Genomic DNA, 16488 nt, shown 5'->3' on the forward strand with positions numbered 1-16488 from the left:
TAAGATCCCACATGCTGCGGGGCAACTAAGACCGCGCGCTGCAACTAAAGAACCTGCGCGCGGCAATGAAGATCCTACATGCTGCAACTAAGACCAGACATAGCCAAATAAATAAATAAATAAATATTTTAAAAAAATCATTAATGAAATATCTTAAATTCTTTCTTTGTTCTGTCTTTGGAATCTGATGTGTATTTTACGCTCAGAGCACATCTTAATTCAGACCAGCCACATTTCAGCACTCAATAGCTACACATGGGTAGTGACTACTGCATTGGGTGGGACCACTCTAGACTGTTTGCAGGTATCACTAGTTCCTCATCTGGTTCCCCTCTTCTTAGGTTTACCTGTCTGCTTACTCATTCTCTACACACAGAACCTGTACCAGGATCCTCATTCTTTCCCCTGAGTTTGAGTTGTTCAGCATAGAATAGCATTCTGGGATGCTGCCAATGGTCACTCCAAGTCCCATAGAACAGTGTGTATGTCTGTGGAGTGGGGTTGGTGATGTCTTAGTTCATTCAGGCTGGTATAACAAAAATACTATATACTGTGTGGATTAAACAGCAAACATTTATTTCTGACAGTTCTGGAGACTAAAGAGCCCAAGATAAGGGGTCAGAAGATTCAGTGTCTGGTGAGAACCGGCTTCCTGATTTATGGATGGCCATCTTCTTGCTGTGTCCTCACGTGGCACAAGAGTTGAAGGAGCTCTCCAGGGTCTCCTTCATAAGGGCACTAATCCCATTCATGAGGGATCCACACTCATGACCTAATCACCTCACAAAGGCCCCCCTCCAAATACCATCACACTGAGGTTAGGTTTCAGCATATGAATTTTGGGGGGACATAAACATTCAGTCTATGGTGGTGTCCCAGGAGAATCACCCAGCAATCCAAGTTCTGAAGGGCAGCCAAAATATGTGTGCATACCCCTGTGTGATACCTTTTGAGGTTTCTCCACCAGAATGAGTTTTAGACCCTCCTCTTTATTTTTTTGTCCCATTATCCAGAGAGTAACTATTGGATCTGGAATCTCTCTGACTCTCCTGTCCCTCTCTCTGTCTCTCTCTATTTCTCTCTGTCTATCCTGGTCTCACAGTATCTCTGCCTCTGTGTCTCTCTCTCTCTCTGTCTCACACACACACATAAATACTGCTAGCTTCCACCTCACCCTACACACACACACGTGAAGGGAAAATATTAGTTCTTGAAGAATATACCATGTAGTAAATTTGCAAGGCAGAAGAGAAGCACATTTTTTTCCCCTACGTGTCCCGTAATTAGCAATGCTGCCTCACTTACTTTGGACTCAATGCTTCACCATAGCTTAAAAGAGTAGTATTCATTCCTTTCCTTCATCTTTTTACCTCCAGGTTTCCAGTTTTATCTGTTTAGGGCTGCCAGAAATAAGAAGCCAACTCATCACTGAGCCACTTACTTCTTATGGCCATACTCCTAGTTATACTAAGACACATCTGAAAGATTTAAGCCCAGCTGAATCCTTCGACCACAGCTGTATTGGCTTGGATGAGACCAAACCACTATAACAGAGACACAACACTACAGAAGCTTAAAGAGTATAGAGTCTATTTCTCTGTCATGTAATTATTATGAAGAGGGTGATCCAGGGCTTCCCTGGTGGCGCAGTGGTTGAGAATCTGCCTGCCAATGCAGGGGACACGGGTTCGAGCCCTGGTCTGGGAAGATCCCACATGCCGCGGAGCAACTAGGCCCGTGAGCCACAACTACTGAGCCTGCGCATCTGGAGCCTGTGCTCCGCAACAAGAGAGGCCGCGATAGTGAGAGGCCCGCGCATCGCGATGAAGAGTGGCCCCCGCTTGCCGCAACTAGAGAAAGCCCTCGCACAGAAACGAAGACCCAACACAGCCAAAAATAAATAATAAATAAATTTAAAAAAAAAGAGGGTGATCCAGATCAGAGGTAGGTGTTAGGCTTCTCCATCGCCTCCTGGGGCATGTCCTCATCTGCATTGCTGAAGACCCTTAGCCACCAAGCCAGTCTCTATAGCTAGAAAGTCAATGAGAATATGGAGAAGGCAAATCAAATGTCTTAAAATCCAAGCCTAGAAGCAGCACATGCCATTTCTGCTCATGTTCTATTGGCAAGAACTTGGTAACACAGTCATAACTCAATGTGCAGGGGGCTGAGGAACTTAGTCTAGGACAGTAGCCATGTACCCTGGAAGGAAACGAGACTGGATTTTCGTGGGTAAGGAAAAGTCTCCACTAGGGGTATTCTCCTCCCCAGGCTGACTGGGCTGTGAGTGTGGAAATCATTCTTCTAATTTCAACTTCATTATTTTATATAATGATTATAACAGTCCTATGGGATCAAAATTATCTCCATTTTACAGATAAGGAAATTGAGACATTGGGTTATGTAACTTTCATAGAATTTTATTCCTTATTATAGTACATTTTCCTTTTATTATGTTTATTTGGGATATGTCCGCAACTAGATCATAAAGTCGTATACCCAGTGTTACAAAATTCAACATCTAAATATAGCAATTGCTTAGTAGAACTTTGTTAATTGAATGACTGAATTAGTGATTAACGTATATTTATGTGCTGATGCTTGAAACTAAGAGAAGCAGACTTCTTGCTACATAAGTAAATTATTTTGACATTTAAAAAATTTTTTTTATTTTTTTGGTGGAGCCACGCAGCATGCCGGATCTTAGTTCCCTGACCAGGAATCAAACCCTCACCCCAATCCCTAGTCGGGGAACTAAGGTCGCACAAGCTGTGCGGCACAGCCCAAAGAAAAAACAGACAAACAAAAAAACAAATGACAGATTAACAAGAAAAAAAAGGACAGAATTTTTATTATATTTACATGCACAGGAGTTTACAGAAAATAAGTGAAACTCAAAGAAGCAATTATACTCTGGACCTTTTATACTCTTCTTAACTAAGGAAAGAGAACTTGAGATTAAAGGGATGATAAATTGTGGGGAAGTGACTAAGTAATATATGGGGGAAACTAATAGAAGATAAGGGCTATTTTAGTAAATTCTGTTTATGCAAACTCATCTTGGTGCTGACTCTCCATCTTTGATGATAGGAGTCACTCTTCTCTCCCTGGATGCATAGGGGAGGCACCTTCCTCAAAGGGAATTTTATATCCTGCTTTCAGGCAATGAGGGGAGGGCAGAGAGCTCTCCCTGCATCTGCTGACTTTCAGTTGCCTCAGCTCAAAATAATCCTTTTGCCAAAGTGGCATATTTTGGGTGGCATAGTGTTCTGATCCTCTTCAATGTTCAGAGAAATTAAATTACTTGTCCAGGTTTACTCGGGTAGTGAGTGGAGGATTCTGGGATTTAAATCCACCTCTGTCAGCCTATATAGCATCTGCTTTTATAATGTAAACATTCAGAAAAAGTCTGCTTTTCCAATTTTATTTAAGATTATTTAAATAATAGTTTTGTTGCAAATAATTTGTCTTTTTTACTGTAGCATGATGCTGGTTCAAAGTGCTTTTATGAAATATCTCATTTGATGGTCTAGACAGTAGGATGGCAGGACTTGCTAAACTAGTTTCACAGATCAAAAAACTAAGTAACAAAGAGTTTAGTGACTTGACCATGGCCAAGCAACCATTTGGGAACATTGTTGCAATCATGATCTAGGTCTTCTGAGTCTCATTACAGTGCCTTTTTTGGGCTATATCATTACTGCCTCTTCCCTAACTGCCCACGCAATGAATTTAAATGGGATTATTCCATTTAACCACAGACCTCTGGGGCATAGCCTTCAGGGTAGCATGAAGGTCAGTGTTCTAAAATACCACAACCTGGGACTGAGTCCAGGTTTAGTCATTTACTGTTGTGTGGGGATAATGGAACCCGCCTTGTGGGATGAGCTTGGAAGGAGATAAGCCAGTAGGGAGTATTACAAAGGGGCCTCCATTTCCCTGGCCTCAGGTTTCCTTGTAGAAGAAACTCCACCAGAGAAACCTGCTTTATTCTTTCTGACTGGATCATTTATCCCCGGGGCAGAAGGCATGATGTACCTGATTGGGGAGTTTGGGAGAAGGAACTGGGCAAACAAAGCCCAGTCCCTTCTTGGGTTCCCTTTAATTAAGAATTAATTGTCCAGGTCTGTCTTCTGCCTTGCTGTGGGTACAGGAGGGCTTGTGCTTGCAGGGAGGTGGGGGGCCTGTGTTAGAGGTGAGGTCTGAGGAAATCCACTGCAAGTACAAAGCCATGTTCTCCAATTTACCCTATCCGTGCTATCTTGATCTCCCTTTGCTTGCCTCCTGCATCTGTCTTTCAGTTGGTTCTAAACTCAGGCAGGGAAAATGGGTTTTATTTACTGGCTTCCTGGAACTCAACTTGCTTTTCTTGTTATATGAGCAGTTGTCCTAAATTCATTGGGAAAAAATGTGTCTGAGCAAAGTTATACATAATTTTTGATGTGTGAACCAAGTTTTAACTTGTAGGTGTGAAATGTTTTTACGTAATTATAAATCTAAATGGGTATTGCTTTTCCACCAAAATCACAGTTTTTATTATTGGTGGTTCTGGTGCTAAGTATTTCAGAACTTTCAATGTGTCATAAGAGCAAACTGGTTACTAGAAAAGAACACCTGAAGAAATGAAATAATAATTATAATACTAATAAAATATCACTAAAGTTGGAAAAATGGAAGTGAAATCCTTCTACCTTTTAAGTTAGAGCCATCAAAGTGATTAGCAGTAGGAATGTTCTGGGATCCTCTTCTGGTGCTAATTTTGATACCAGAAAGTCATAGCCCACTTGGGCTTTAAATAATAATTCTTTGAACTTGTCATATTTCTTACTGAGGTCTGGGATCTCTTTCACCGAAGGGAGTCAGTACATCAACTCTGAACAAGATTAGGCTGGTAGATACTGCCTGATTCACCTTCCTCCTTTGGCATCTCAGGTTCTGCTCTCCTCTCCCTTTCCTCCTGCTCTAGGTCTTCCTTGCTGGCTCTTCCTCTTCTGCCAGCTGTTCAAATGCTGGGGTTCCTGGTCCTCTTATTTTCTTCTTACCTTGTCTATGGGAATCCTCATCTACACCCCTTGCGTTGAGGATTTCTAAATCTGTACTTCCCACTCAGGAGTTATTCTCCTAAACTGCGTGCACATTTTCAGATTTCTAACTGCTGGAGGCATCACAGCTGTCTGAAACACGGCATGTCCAGAACTGAACTCATTTTGTGCACTCCTTCTTCTAATATTGGATGATTTCATATAAAAGTCAGCTTCTCTTGAAAAATTGGAAAATCTTATAATACCGAGTCCATGTGACTACAGCTGGCTGGAGCTGAGGGGTTGTTCACAATCCCTCCCTCTCCCTTTGTCCGATACCTGGCTGACTTCACACAATATGTTCTTGGCCTGGCAAATGTAGATGTTGGAATTTGTGACCATGGTCTAGGCCATACTATACCATATGCTGAATTAAGAAATAAATCAAAGAACCAAATAGCATCACTCTTTTCTATTCAGGCTGGAATTACCTGATTTTATTAAATCCTGGTTCCCCCAGGTACTAAACTAATTGCATCTTTGCATAAGTTACTCAACTTCTCTGTACCTTGGTGACCTCATCTATAAAATAGTGATATTTATAGTAGCTACCTCACAGGGTTGTTGTGAGGGTTAAATGAGATAAAATATGTAGGTAACTTAGAACAATGCTCAACACATAGTAAGCCACAGTGTTTGCTTCTCAGCCCCTGTTCTTTGTTATCTTTTCTGGGTTTCTGTGACATATTTTTCAAAACTATTTGTAAAATTGATGGTTTCATACGATTTCAGAAAATAGATTTAATTTGGTTCATGACCTGTAAAGACTCCAACCTTAACTGTGTGGAAATATGTAAATGCATTTTCTATTACTAAGAAATCACATTTCTGGAGTTAAGTAGAGATTCAGTTTGACAACTGAAAGTTGGCCCAAATGGAACTGACAAATACCTGAAATGAACATGTTTCATGACTATGTGAGAGTTTTTCTGTTTGCGAAATCCATGCCCGGCCAAAGGCAGAAGTTCTTGTTTGAGCAGTTTTGTATCCACACTGTATTTCCTGTATGACCTTGAACAACTAGACCCAAACTTCTTCCATATGGCTGTTCTCTTGCCAGGAGTGATGTCCTGCTTTCATCACACAGCAATTACTTCCCCTTCAAGATTGTTTTCAGTGTCACTTCTGAAACTCTTTTCTCTTTTCTCTTACACTGAGTCGCAACTACTTGTTTACATGTCTGTTTCTCTTAGAGTGAATTGCTTGAATTCTGAGACATCTTAACACGCTTCACTAGAAAGGACATGATGACTGGCTCAGGCTTTGGTGCCAGGCTGCCTGGATTCAAATCCTGGCTCTGCCACTTATGGGCTTTGTAGCCCAGGGACAGGTCCTGGATCCCTATGAACCTCAATTTCCTCATCTACAGTAACTCACAGGGTTGTTGTGAGGATTAAATGAGCTAATATTTGTAAAACTCTATAGAACAGTATCTGGCACATGGAAGACATTTAATAAATGTTAGTGATTATTATTGTTGTTGCTGTCGACTTGATTTTTCTTTACTTCCATATTTTGTCTCTAGTTTCCTCCAATTGCTCAAATTTACTCTGCTACAACTGATACAAATCTAATTTTACTGCTCTTTGCTTCTTCTAGTTTAAGAAATAAGCTTTCAAAATATGAATCACAATTTGATCCTGCAGAGACAGAATATTGAGAAATGAAAAATATTGAATGTCTAGTTTTGGCAAAAGGTGCATAGCCACATTCCACTCCTTTAAAAAACAAAAAAGAAAAAACAAAAAAACTTATCCTGTAACTCCTCCCTGCTCCCTGGTAAGACCTTTCTAGATTAATAAATTGATTCCTTTTTACTTCTGTACTACACTCTCCTTCCCTTCTACCCCCATTGTAATGTGTTTAATATATATCTGTTTGCATTTAATTAGTACAGTGTACTAATTAAATGGATGTACTAATTCCTGCCCCACCACATCAGGGAGTACTTGACAGTAACATGACTTATAACTGATGGTGTTAACCTTGATCTGAAACCTGGTGCTGTTTGCCAGTTTTCTCCACTATAAAGTTAACTTTTTTCCCTTTCCATACTCTTCTTTGGAAGTGAGTCATTAAGTCCAGTCCACAACCAAGGGAGGGGGTGTGGAGAGAATTAATCTTTACCTCCTGGAAGGAGGAGTATCTACATCTATTCTTTGGAATTCTTCTATAAAGAAAAGTTGTCACTTCTCCAATATTTATTTATTTATTAAATAATTTTTGTATCATTATGGACTCATGGATATTTATTTTATTCTTTGGGTTATAATCCAATACCATAATTATTTTCTTGCTGAAATTTTTTCAGCTTTGGACATCGGGAGCTCTTTCAGATTGGCTCCTGTGTCCTTTTGACATGCTTCCATTACTTTTATTTTATCTTTTTTCAGACTTCCTTCCTTTTTGGCATTATAAGATATTCCAGACTCATATTTTCCCTCCCCAGTCCTAGAGTCAGCCATTTCTCCTTTTCTAGGAAAATGGTATTTAGAAATCAAAATCAGGTTGCTGGGCATGCTTATTGCTGCTGGAATGTCACTGCTTCTAGGCCCTCTCAATGGACAGAGCTAGGAAGTATATGTATGTATAGTAACCTATGAATACACACATCTATCTATTATCTATCTATCTCTCGATCTATCTTCTATTTATCTATCTATCTATAAACATGAATTTCTACTGATGTCTCTGGCCGTAATCCAGCACCCCAGGGCTCATTTTAGCCTTCTCTTCTTGCTTATTTATGACATTTTCTCTAATAATGAGAGACCTGGCTCCCATTATCTACAATTATTTACTTATTTGTTTGAGCCTACTATTATGAGTTAAACTGTGTTCTCCCAAAGTTTATATGTTGAAGTCCTAGCCCCCAGTACCTCATAATGTGACCTTATTTGGAGAGAGTCTTTACAGAGGTAAGAGGTAAGCAAGTTAAAATGAGATCATTAGGGTGGCCTCTAATCCAATATGACTAGTGTCCTTAAAAATAGGGGAAATTTGGACACAGACTCATGCATAGAGGGAGGAAGATGTGAAGACAGGGAGAAGATGAACATCTACAAGCCAAAGAGAAAGGCCTGGACCAGATCCTTTCCTCACAGCCCTCAGCAGGGACCAACTCTGTCAACACCTAGATTTCGAACTGTGAGTAACCAGAACTGTTGGACAATACATTTCTGTTGCTTAAGCCACCCAATTTGGTACTTTGTTATGGTGGCCTTAGCAAACTAATATAGATTTTCTGGTGTACAGGTAAATTAGTTTTGAAATTCCTAATACTTAGCCCTATGAGAAACAGATTTACCAAACAGAGTACAAAGTTTATGTGTAGCTCTTTTTGCCTTTAGCCTTATAATATCTAGTCAAAACACTGTTTTCCAAAGTCAGTTCCTTTTCTACCTACCCCTTCAATGAGGTTATATATTTATAATATAGTTAGATTAATTTGTCACAGCCTGCATTCCATCCCAGGATTCCTCATCATCTTGGTTGATTTTTTTTAATTTGAATACAGCAAATGGATTTTGACAAATGCATCAAGTCTATAGGTATCCACTACCTGTAGAGTATAGAAGAGTTCCTACCCTAAAACATCCCCTCCCTCTGCAGTGCCTTTGGAGTCAACCCTTCACTCCTCCTGAATCCCTGGCAACCACTGGTATGTTTTCCATACCTATAATTTTGCCTTTTCCGTATGTCATATAAATGGAATTACATAATATATAGCCTTTTGAATCTGGCTCTTTTCACTTTAGCAAAAATGCATTTGAGATTCATACATGTTGTTGAGTAAATTAGTAACTGCTTCCTTTTTATTTCTGAGTAGTATTCGATTGTACCACTATTTATCTGTTCACTTGTGGAAAAAATATCTTTGTTGCTTCTGGTTTTTGTCAATTACAAATAAAATTGCTATAAATATTCCCCTCTAGGTTTGTGTGTGTTTCAATTCACTTGGGTAAATACCCAGATATGAGATAGCTGGTTCATTATGGTAAGTGTATATTTAACTTTATAAGAAACTGCTAAACTGACTTAGTGACTGACCATCCTGCATTCATACCAGCAATGAATGAAGGTTCCTATTGTTCCACATATACACCAGCATTTTGTACCATCAGTTTTTTTTTTTTTAATTTGAGCAGTTGTAATAGGTGTGTAATGATATCTAATTGTGGTTTTATTTATTTAATCTTATTTTATTTTATTTTTGGCCACGACATGCGGCTTGTGGGATTTTAGTTCCCCAACCAGGGATTGAACCCAGGCCCTCGGCAGTGAGGGTGTGGAGTCCTAACCACTGGACCGCCAGGGAATTCCCTGATTGTGGTTTTATTTTGCAAGCACTACATTTTACAGATTCATCCCTGTTGCCATATTACAGCCCACGTTCTGCTGCATAATTCTGTATGATGTGCATCTACCACATTTCACTATCAATTCTCCCAATAACAGACACTCCCACTGTCTCCAAATAATACCATGAAATTTATTTTCTTTATTCATTATGATCTCAGAGATTTCAGTATTTCTTTAGTTTCTTTTCATCATCAAGTTATTTCATACATGAGGGAAAATAATATCCAAACAGTCAAACTATATCCAAACCATATCTAAAAATCTTCTTGCATAGACTAGATTCTCAAATTTTCTCACATAGACTCTATGATAAATATAGAATTGATACAATTATCTTCAAAAAAGGATTATTTAATAAAGCATTATGACTTCTGGTTTGTTTTCAATAACATTTCTTTCCTTTCTCCCTCCCTCTCTTGCTTTCCTCCTTGCTTCTTTCCTTTCATTTCATCCCTCAAAAAAATATTATTGAAGGTCTTTGCCTGTAGTAGTCATTGTTCAAGCCAGGGATATACACAAACAAGAGCCCGACCCTGTAGTAGCTGACAATCTGGTGTAGTGTGTGTTGGGGGAGAAGGAAACATGGGAACATACATACAGACATACAGGAAAGAGTCGTTTAAAAACAGGCAAGAGAGTGCAGCCAGCTCTGCCCTGGTGGGATAGGGAAGGTTCCCCAGAGGAGATAAAGATTTGAACTAGTTGTTGAAGGATTAATAGAAGGGGAGAGGGACTTCCCTGGTGGCGCAGTGGTTAAGAATCTGCCTGCCAATGCAGGAGACACCGGTTCGAGCCCTGGTCCAGGAAGATCCCACATGCCATGGAGCAACTAAGCCCGAGCACCACAACTACTGAGCCTGAGCTCTAGAGCCCACGAGCCACAACTGCTGAAGCCCGCGTGCTGCAACTACTGAAGCCTGCATGCCTAGAGCCCGTGCTCCACAATGAAGAGTAGCCCCTGCTCGCCGCAACTAGAGGAAGCCCGCGCGCAGCAACGAAGACCCAACGCAGTCAAAAAAAAGAAAAAGAAAAAAAAAAAAAAGAAGGGGAGAGCAGAGGGCATAAAAACACTTGTCATGTTGAGGGTCTGGTGAGTAGTTCAAAAATTATAAAATATGGGGTCCATGAAAGTGGGTAGTGGGAAGTATGGCTAGAAAAATAGAATGGATTCTGATTGGGATGGGCTTTGCAAGTCTTATTTTGTCATGTAGACATCAAAGAGCCATTGAACGTTTTATAACAAAGTAGAGTTTATTAGACTTGTATTTTAGAACCATAACTTTGGCATATAGGCCTGAGAGGAATGAGATTGGTAATAGGGAGACCAATTGCAAGTCTATTACAAATAGTTCAGATAAGAAATATTGAACATAGGAATGGCTTGTTTTCTCCCTAAGTCGTCTATTTGTGAGAAACAAGGAAAAAAAGTAAAATCTGGGGAAGTAGAACTTTATTTGGCATGTAAGTTAGAAAAGAAAAAAAAAAACAACCAACCATCAAAGAGCAACATAAGGGATCCTTGCAGTGAAGGAACTGTTCTGTATCCTGCCTGACATGATACAGAAACTTACACATGATAACATTGTAGAGAATTAAACACACAAACACACACAAGAGGATTGAAGTAAAGGGGAAATCTGAATAAGATTGTGGATTGTCGTTATCATTGTGGTAAACTGGGTAAAGTTTACGCAGATCTCTGCGTTATTTTATACAATCGTGTGTGAATCTACAATCATTTTAATAAAAATTTCAACTCAAAATGATAGCAAAATTAAGATATTTTCAAACCAAATATATATATATATATAAAAATCTCCTTTTGGATGTAGAGGAAGAGATTTAAGGCAACTTTTCCACAATTCCTCACTGGAATTTTGATTGATTTTATGTTGCAATTATATAATAATTTGGGAAAAAAATGGAAAAAAAAAGAAGAGGAGAGCAGAGGGCATAAAAACACTTGTCATGTTGAGGGCATAAAAACACTTGTCATGAGGGCATAAAAACACTTGTCATGTTTGCCAGATTCAAAACTAAGATAAGGTATTTAAATGTGTAGTTTTTTAGATGATAATTATGATTGGTGCCATATTTTACATATTGATTAATTGTGAGGGGAGAAAATAAACATTTATTGGGTACTTAAATGCAGTCACTGCTCTGGGGGCTTACGTATGTTTTTCTATTTCATGCTGCTGAAGAGGCAAATTTTATTAGAATTATTAATGCACTTTTCAGATGGGGAAGCCTAAGTGTCAGAATGTGTAAGTACTTTTGCAAGGTCACAGTGTTAGGACTAAGCTAAGCCTGTCTGACTTTCAAGCCTATGTACTTTCCTACCACTTAGGGACAGTTAGAGACACAAGCATATTTAAGACAGCATCTCTGTCCCTGACTTCTCTGGTTGAGCTCTACAGTGTCTGTACCCAATATTGAGAAATGTGGAATATAGTCCTTTTGTGGTTATCAGTGTGGATTACTTCAGCTCAGGAAAATATGTTTTCAAATTTGTGACAAGATAGCTTTGATAAAATATTTCGCAAAAAATAGAGTCAGATGTGATTAGACTTCAGGGCAGTCCCTTCAACCTTTAAACAAAACAAAAACAAAAACAAAACCTCGGTAAGAGGGTTATAATGTTTAACTATTATGGAGTGTTTACTATCTGTCAGGTGCCAGGTTAAGCAACTTACGTGCTCTTTAACATCGCACAATGAAATAGGGATGAAACTTGGGCTATTTGACTTCAAAGCCACACTGCTAAACCACTGGGCTATAATGCTGTAAGCACCTACCAAATGAAATTAATGGGGAATGAAGAAAAAAGGAACTCTAACGAAAAGTTTAGCATGATCCACGATCAGTGACCAGAGCCACCATTTACTGTAAATTAATTACATGAGTTAACTACATTGTGTGATTTGGGGGCCTAAGGGGGTCTAAGCCATGAGAAAATCTCAAGGGTATGCTCAGATCGGTCACCTTCTACCCCTTTATGTGATTTTATTTTCTCCACAGCTCTTTCACTTACTAATACCTAAGGTTATTTCATTACTTGTCTATCACTTGCCCCACATCACCAGAACACAAGTTCAATAAAATTAAGAACCATGTCTTTCTTGTTCAATGCTGTATTTCCAGTGTGTCAAGTTGTTCCTGACATATAAATATTTGTTGAATTAATGCATAAATGATTGCCCTTCCTGGGTCTTAAATGGTAGAGGTTTAGATTTACAAACTGTGGTTCAAAAGATCACATTAAAAGGCATGACTTATTAGCAATTTATTCGTGTTTCATTCCTTAGATTGGCTAGGATAATTGAAAGAAAGGGAGGAGGAAGCTGGAGGAAGGAGCTGGAGTAAAGGGGAAAGAGAGAATATAAACTGGTAATGATGAAGCCTTTAAATATGGCAGTGAGGGTTGAAGAAATTAGGAGCCTTGAATCAGTGCCTGAAATTGGTGGGGCTCCCTGGAGTGGGATGGAAACCATCATGAAGGCTAACTTCTCAATTTGGTCTCAGACGTTCAAACCACCAAAGTGTATGGAAAGGAGGTGGAAGTTATTTACCTTTGATTAGACTGCGGTGCTCTTGAGGACTCCATTGAAATTAGTGCCAAGTGTACTGACATTTTGGGCACTGGTCTACCTAGTTTGTGTATTGTAGATTCTTCATGAGGAGTCATTATTGATGTGATTATAATCCTTATTAGCCTTACATCATTGTCAAGTAGGATGTATATGAAGACAGAAGGTTGAGAAAAACAAAATAATCACATAAGAAAAACCAAAATGAATGGATAAACTCAGTCATCTGTAGCATAGAGTGGGAAAGGCAACTAATTTCAATGAGGTTGGGGAGTGCCGAGAAAAAAACCATATACTCTAAAATGGAATAGGGGTTGTTGCTAAACATGAGAATTACAATAGATAACTCTAAGCAGTTAGAAGTTTCAAGGAATACAAGAGAGAATAGTTCTCAAACTTTTTAATCTCAGGACCCCTTTACATTCTTAAAAATTGAGGACTCCAAGAACTTTTATGTGTATTATAGATACCTATGTTATCATATTTGAAATTAAAATTAAGAAATTTTAAGAGTAGTTATTCGTTATTTCATTTTTTTTTTTTAAAGCTTGATGGTATTCACATTGCTTAATTTGTGTCATGCTTTATTTATTTATTTTATTTCTTTATTTATGGCTGCGTTGGGTGTTCGTTTCTGTGCGAGGGCTTTCTCTAGTTGTGGCAAGCGGGGACCACTCTTCATCGCGGTGCGCGGGCCTCTCACTATCGCGGCCTCTCTTGTTGCGGAGCACAGGCTCCAGACGCGCAGGCTCAGTAATTGTGGCTCACGGGCCCAGCTGCTCCGCGGCATGTGGGATCTTCCCAGATCAGGGCTCAAACCCGTGTCCCCTGCATTGGCAGGCAGATTCTCAACCACTGCGCCACCAGGGAAGCCCCGTTATTTCATTTTAAACATTCGTTATTTCATTTCATTTTAACAGAAAATAATCTTTATATGAAAAGTACTTTTCAAAACAAAAAAAAAATTGAGTAGAGTGGCATCGTTTCATGTTTTTGCAAATCTCTTTAACGTCTGGTTGATCAGCAGATGACTGGATTCTAATATTTGCTTCTGTTTTCAGTGTTTCCATATCACATGTCATGTAGCCTCTGTAAAACTCCACTCTACACTTATGAGAGAATGAGAGTGCCAAGGCAAATAACATTTTAGTATTATTATGGAAATACTTTTGACTGCCCCCTTGAAAGAGTCTGGGGACCCTCGGACCACACTTCGAGAACCACAGTTTTAAGAGTTAACATTAGTCAATCCAGCTTCAACTGAAAAATAGCCATGAGGTTTCACAGGCCCTGAGGCTTTACATGGGATTTACTTTTTCAAAAAGATGAAACAACACTGTCCTCACTATAAAGCATCCAGACAATACACAAACATGCTATTTTCATCCATCGAAAGTCCTAAAGGATCGCAAGTCTAGTAAAAGGATGGAGAGGTAGCAATGAAGAGCATCCCCGGAAGCCTCGGAGACCCACTGAGTTAGGAGAAGCAAAACCAGCAGAAGACGCCGCCGAGGTGGTCAGAAGGAAAGAACTGTTGTTCTGAGGGGGAAAAATGGGCGGGGAGAGAAAATGGTTACCGGGGACAGGAGACTTGCAGGAATTAGGCCGTGACAGCGTCGGGAACGAAGGAGCGCTCGCCGTCAGGATGCGGCAATCCGGGACCCGGTGGCTGGCCCCCTGCCCTCACCCTTCCCAGTACCATGCAAGGGGGACGAGGTGAGCGGGGGGCGAGGCTGGCGGGTCTGGGCCTTTCCCGGGAACAGAAAGGGTTGCGAGTTCCTTTCCAGCGAAGCGGGTAGAAAAGAGACGGCTGGAGGCTTAGTAAGGGGCGGAGGCGGGAACCCGAGGAACCCAAGCTTGGCGCGGGAGGTTTGGAGGTCGCCGGGAGAAGAAGGACGGTTCTGTTGCTAGGCAACCCGTCCTGGACCCGCCTCCCTCTCGCGTTGCTAGGAGACGGCGAGGCCAGGGGGAGGGCGGTGGAGGGGGCCCTACGTGCTGACGCTAATTGTATATGAGCGCGAGCGGCGGGCTCTCGGGTCTTTTTTAGCGCCATCTGCTCGCCGCGCCGCCTTCTGCTCCTCCCGCCGCCGCCCTGAGTCACTGCCTGCGCAGCTCCGGCCGCCTGGCTCCCCGTGCTAGCCACCGGTAACGGACGGGAACTCGAAGGGGAAGGGGGGACGTAGAGGCGGCCTGCGCGGAGGGAAGGGGTGAAGGGACGGGGAACCGCGAGCGGGGGCCTCTGGCCGCCCGGGCCTCCGGGGCCGTCCTGTGAGGCCAGAGCCCGAGCCGTTTGCGGAGTCTCGACCCCGCAGCCGGAGAGGGCCCGCGGGATCGGCCGGCGCTTCTCTGGGGAACCGATCAGGACACGCGCGGGGGTCGGTGCGGCCCGCGTGCTGGTCTGCGCCGAGGTTCTGAGCTCCACCAGCTTCTCAGCGCGGACGGGAGCGAGGCCGCGGCGACGCCCGGGCGCCCGGCGGAGGCGGCGGCCGCGCCGCTAGGGACCGGCAGGCGCCTGGGGTGCGGCCCGGGCCCAGGTCTGTAGCCCACCGCCGCCTCGACGCCCCCGCTCACTCAAAAATAATACTCGGAGGGAGGCCGCTGGGGGATGGAAAGAACCGCGGAGGCTGCGAATTCCGATGGGAGGGAGGGGCTGTGAGGGGACGAGGCCCCTGGGCGGGGAGGGGGCGGGGAGGCAGCGAGGCTCCTGGGCTCCCCGCCCACTGTAGGCGGCGATGGGTCTGGGAGGGGAAACCCCCGGCGGCTTCCCTCCGCACGTGGCCGCCGGCGGGGCCTGATTGGAGACCCCTGTCTGGTTGTCCCTACTTTACTGAAAGTTGTGGAGATGGTGGGACGTGAAAATGAATAGTGAGCCCATAAGTCCAGCCCTTGGGTTTCCAACTCTTCCCTGCTTCTCTTTGGTCTTAATCTTTTTATTGGTACCGGAGGAAAGTGTGAACGTTAGGTGCTGAATGATGAAGCAGGGCCTCCACTGCTAGGATTTTAAAGAATTAACACGTGTAAAGCGCTTACGTTAGCTGTTATTAACAAGAGATTCTTTTGTGTATCTCAAGTACAAATTAGAATTAGGATGGATATCTTGACCAGGGTTTTTTATTTGGGGAGAATTGATCCTAACCAGTCTAAGTCTGAACAGTTCTAAGGTGGAAGTAAAGGATTTGGCCTGCAGTGTCTTTAATTTTTCTAGGACTTCTATTGCTTTCTTACAAATTAGTTCCTTTGTTCACGTTCCCACTCTGAGATAGTTAACCAGTTGATTTGTTTTTAGGGTGAGTGGGGTTATGGTGGAGGAGGTATTATGGGGTGGAATGCGGCGTAAATGCAAACGTACTGAGCGAAGTGTGTAGTCTGCTGCCTTGTCAGTGCGCCCGCTTTGCCCTCAAAAAAAGAGGCAGGGCAGGGAGACGGGTAATGAGGTCCTATAGGGGAGGGCTGGG

At 41.9% G+C, this 16488-nt stretch overlaps 2 protein-coding genes across 16 annotated transcripts in view; both read left to right on the forward strand.

Moving 5' to 3' along the window:
* BBS10 (Bardet-Biedl syndrome 10) overlaps positions 1-10286 on the forward strand; it is a 180268-nt gene extending 169982 nt beyond the window's left edge. For 4 of the 8 annotated variants that reach the window (XR_009702506.1, XR_009702517.1, XR_009702518.1 and 1 more), the window contains one exon: positions 8075-8534. Coding sequence is in view for 2 of the 8 variants with exons in the window: in XM_061204941.1 (XP_061060924.1) it covers positions 8075-8315 (241 nt within the window). In the remaining 6 variants the exon portion in view is untranslated. Of the gene's footprint in view, positions 1-1376; positions 1453-8074; positions 8535-10220 lie in introns of those variants that run through there. The other 4 variants (XR_009702511.1, XM_061204945.1, XR_009702508.1 and 1 more) reach the window with 3 other exon arrangements.
* A 4747-nt stretch (positions 10287-15033) lies between these two features.
* The window catches only part of NAP1L1 (nucleosome assembly protein 1 like 1), a 32992-nt gene continuing 31537 nt past the window's right edge, over positions 15034-16488 (forward strand). For all 8 annotated transcript variants that reach the window (XM_061204601.1, XM_061204599.1, XM_061204602.1 and 5 more), the window contains exon 1: positions 15034-15178. The gene's annotated coding sequence lies outside the window, so the exon portion shown is untranslated. The remainder of the gene's footprint in view (positions 15179-16488) is intronic.

This window comes from Eubalaena glacialis, chromosome 11 (assembly GCF_028564815.1).
Source record: "Eubalaena glacialis isolate mEubGla1 chromosome 11, mEubGla1.1.hap2.+ XY, whole genome shotgun sequence".
Taxonomy (NCBI): domain Eukaryota; kingdom Metazoa; phylum Chordata; class Mammalia; order Artiodactyla; family Balaenidae; genus Eubalaena; species Eubalaena glacialis.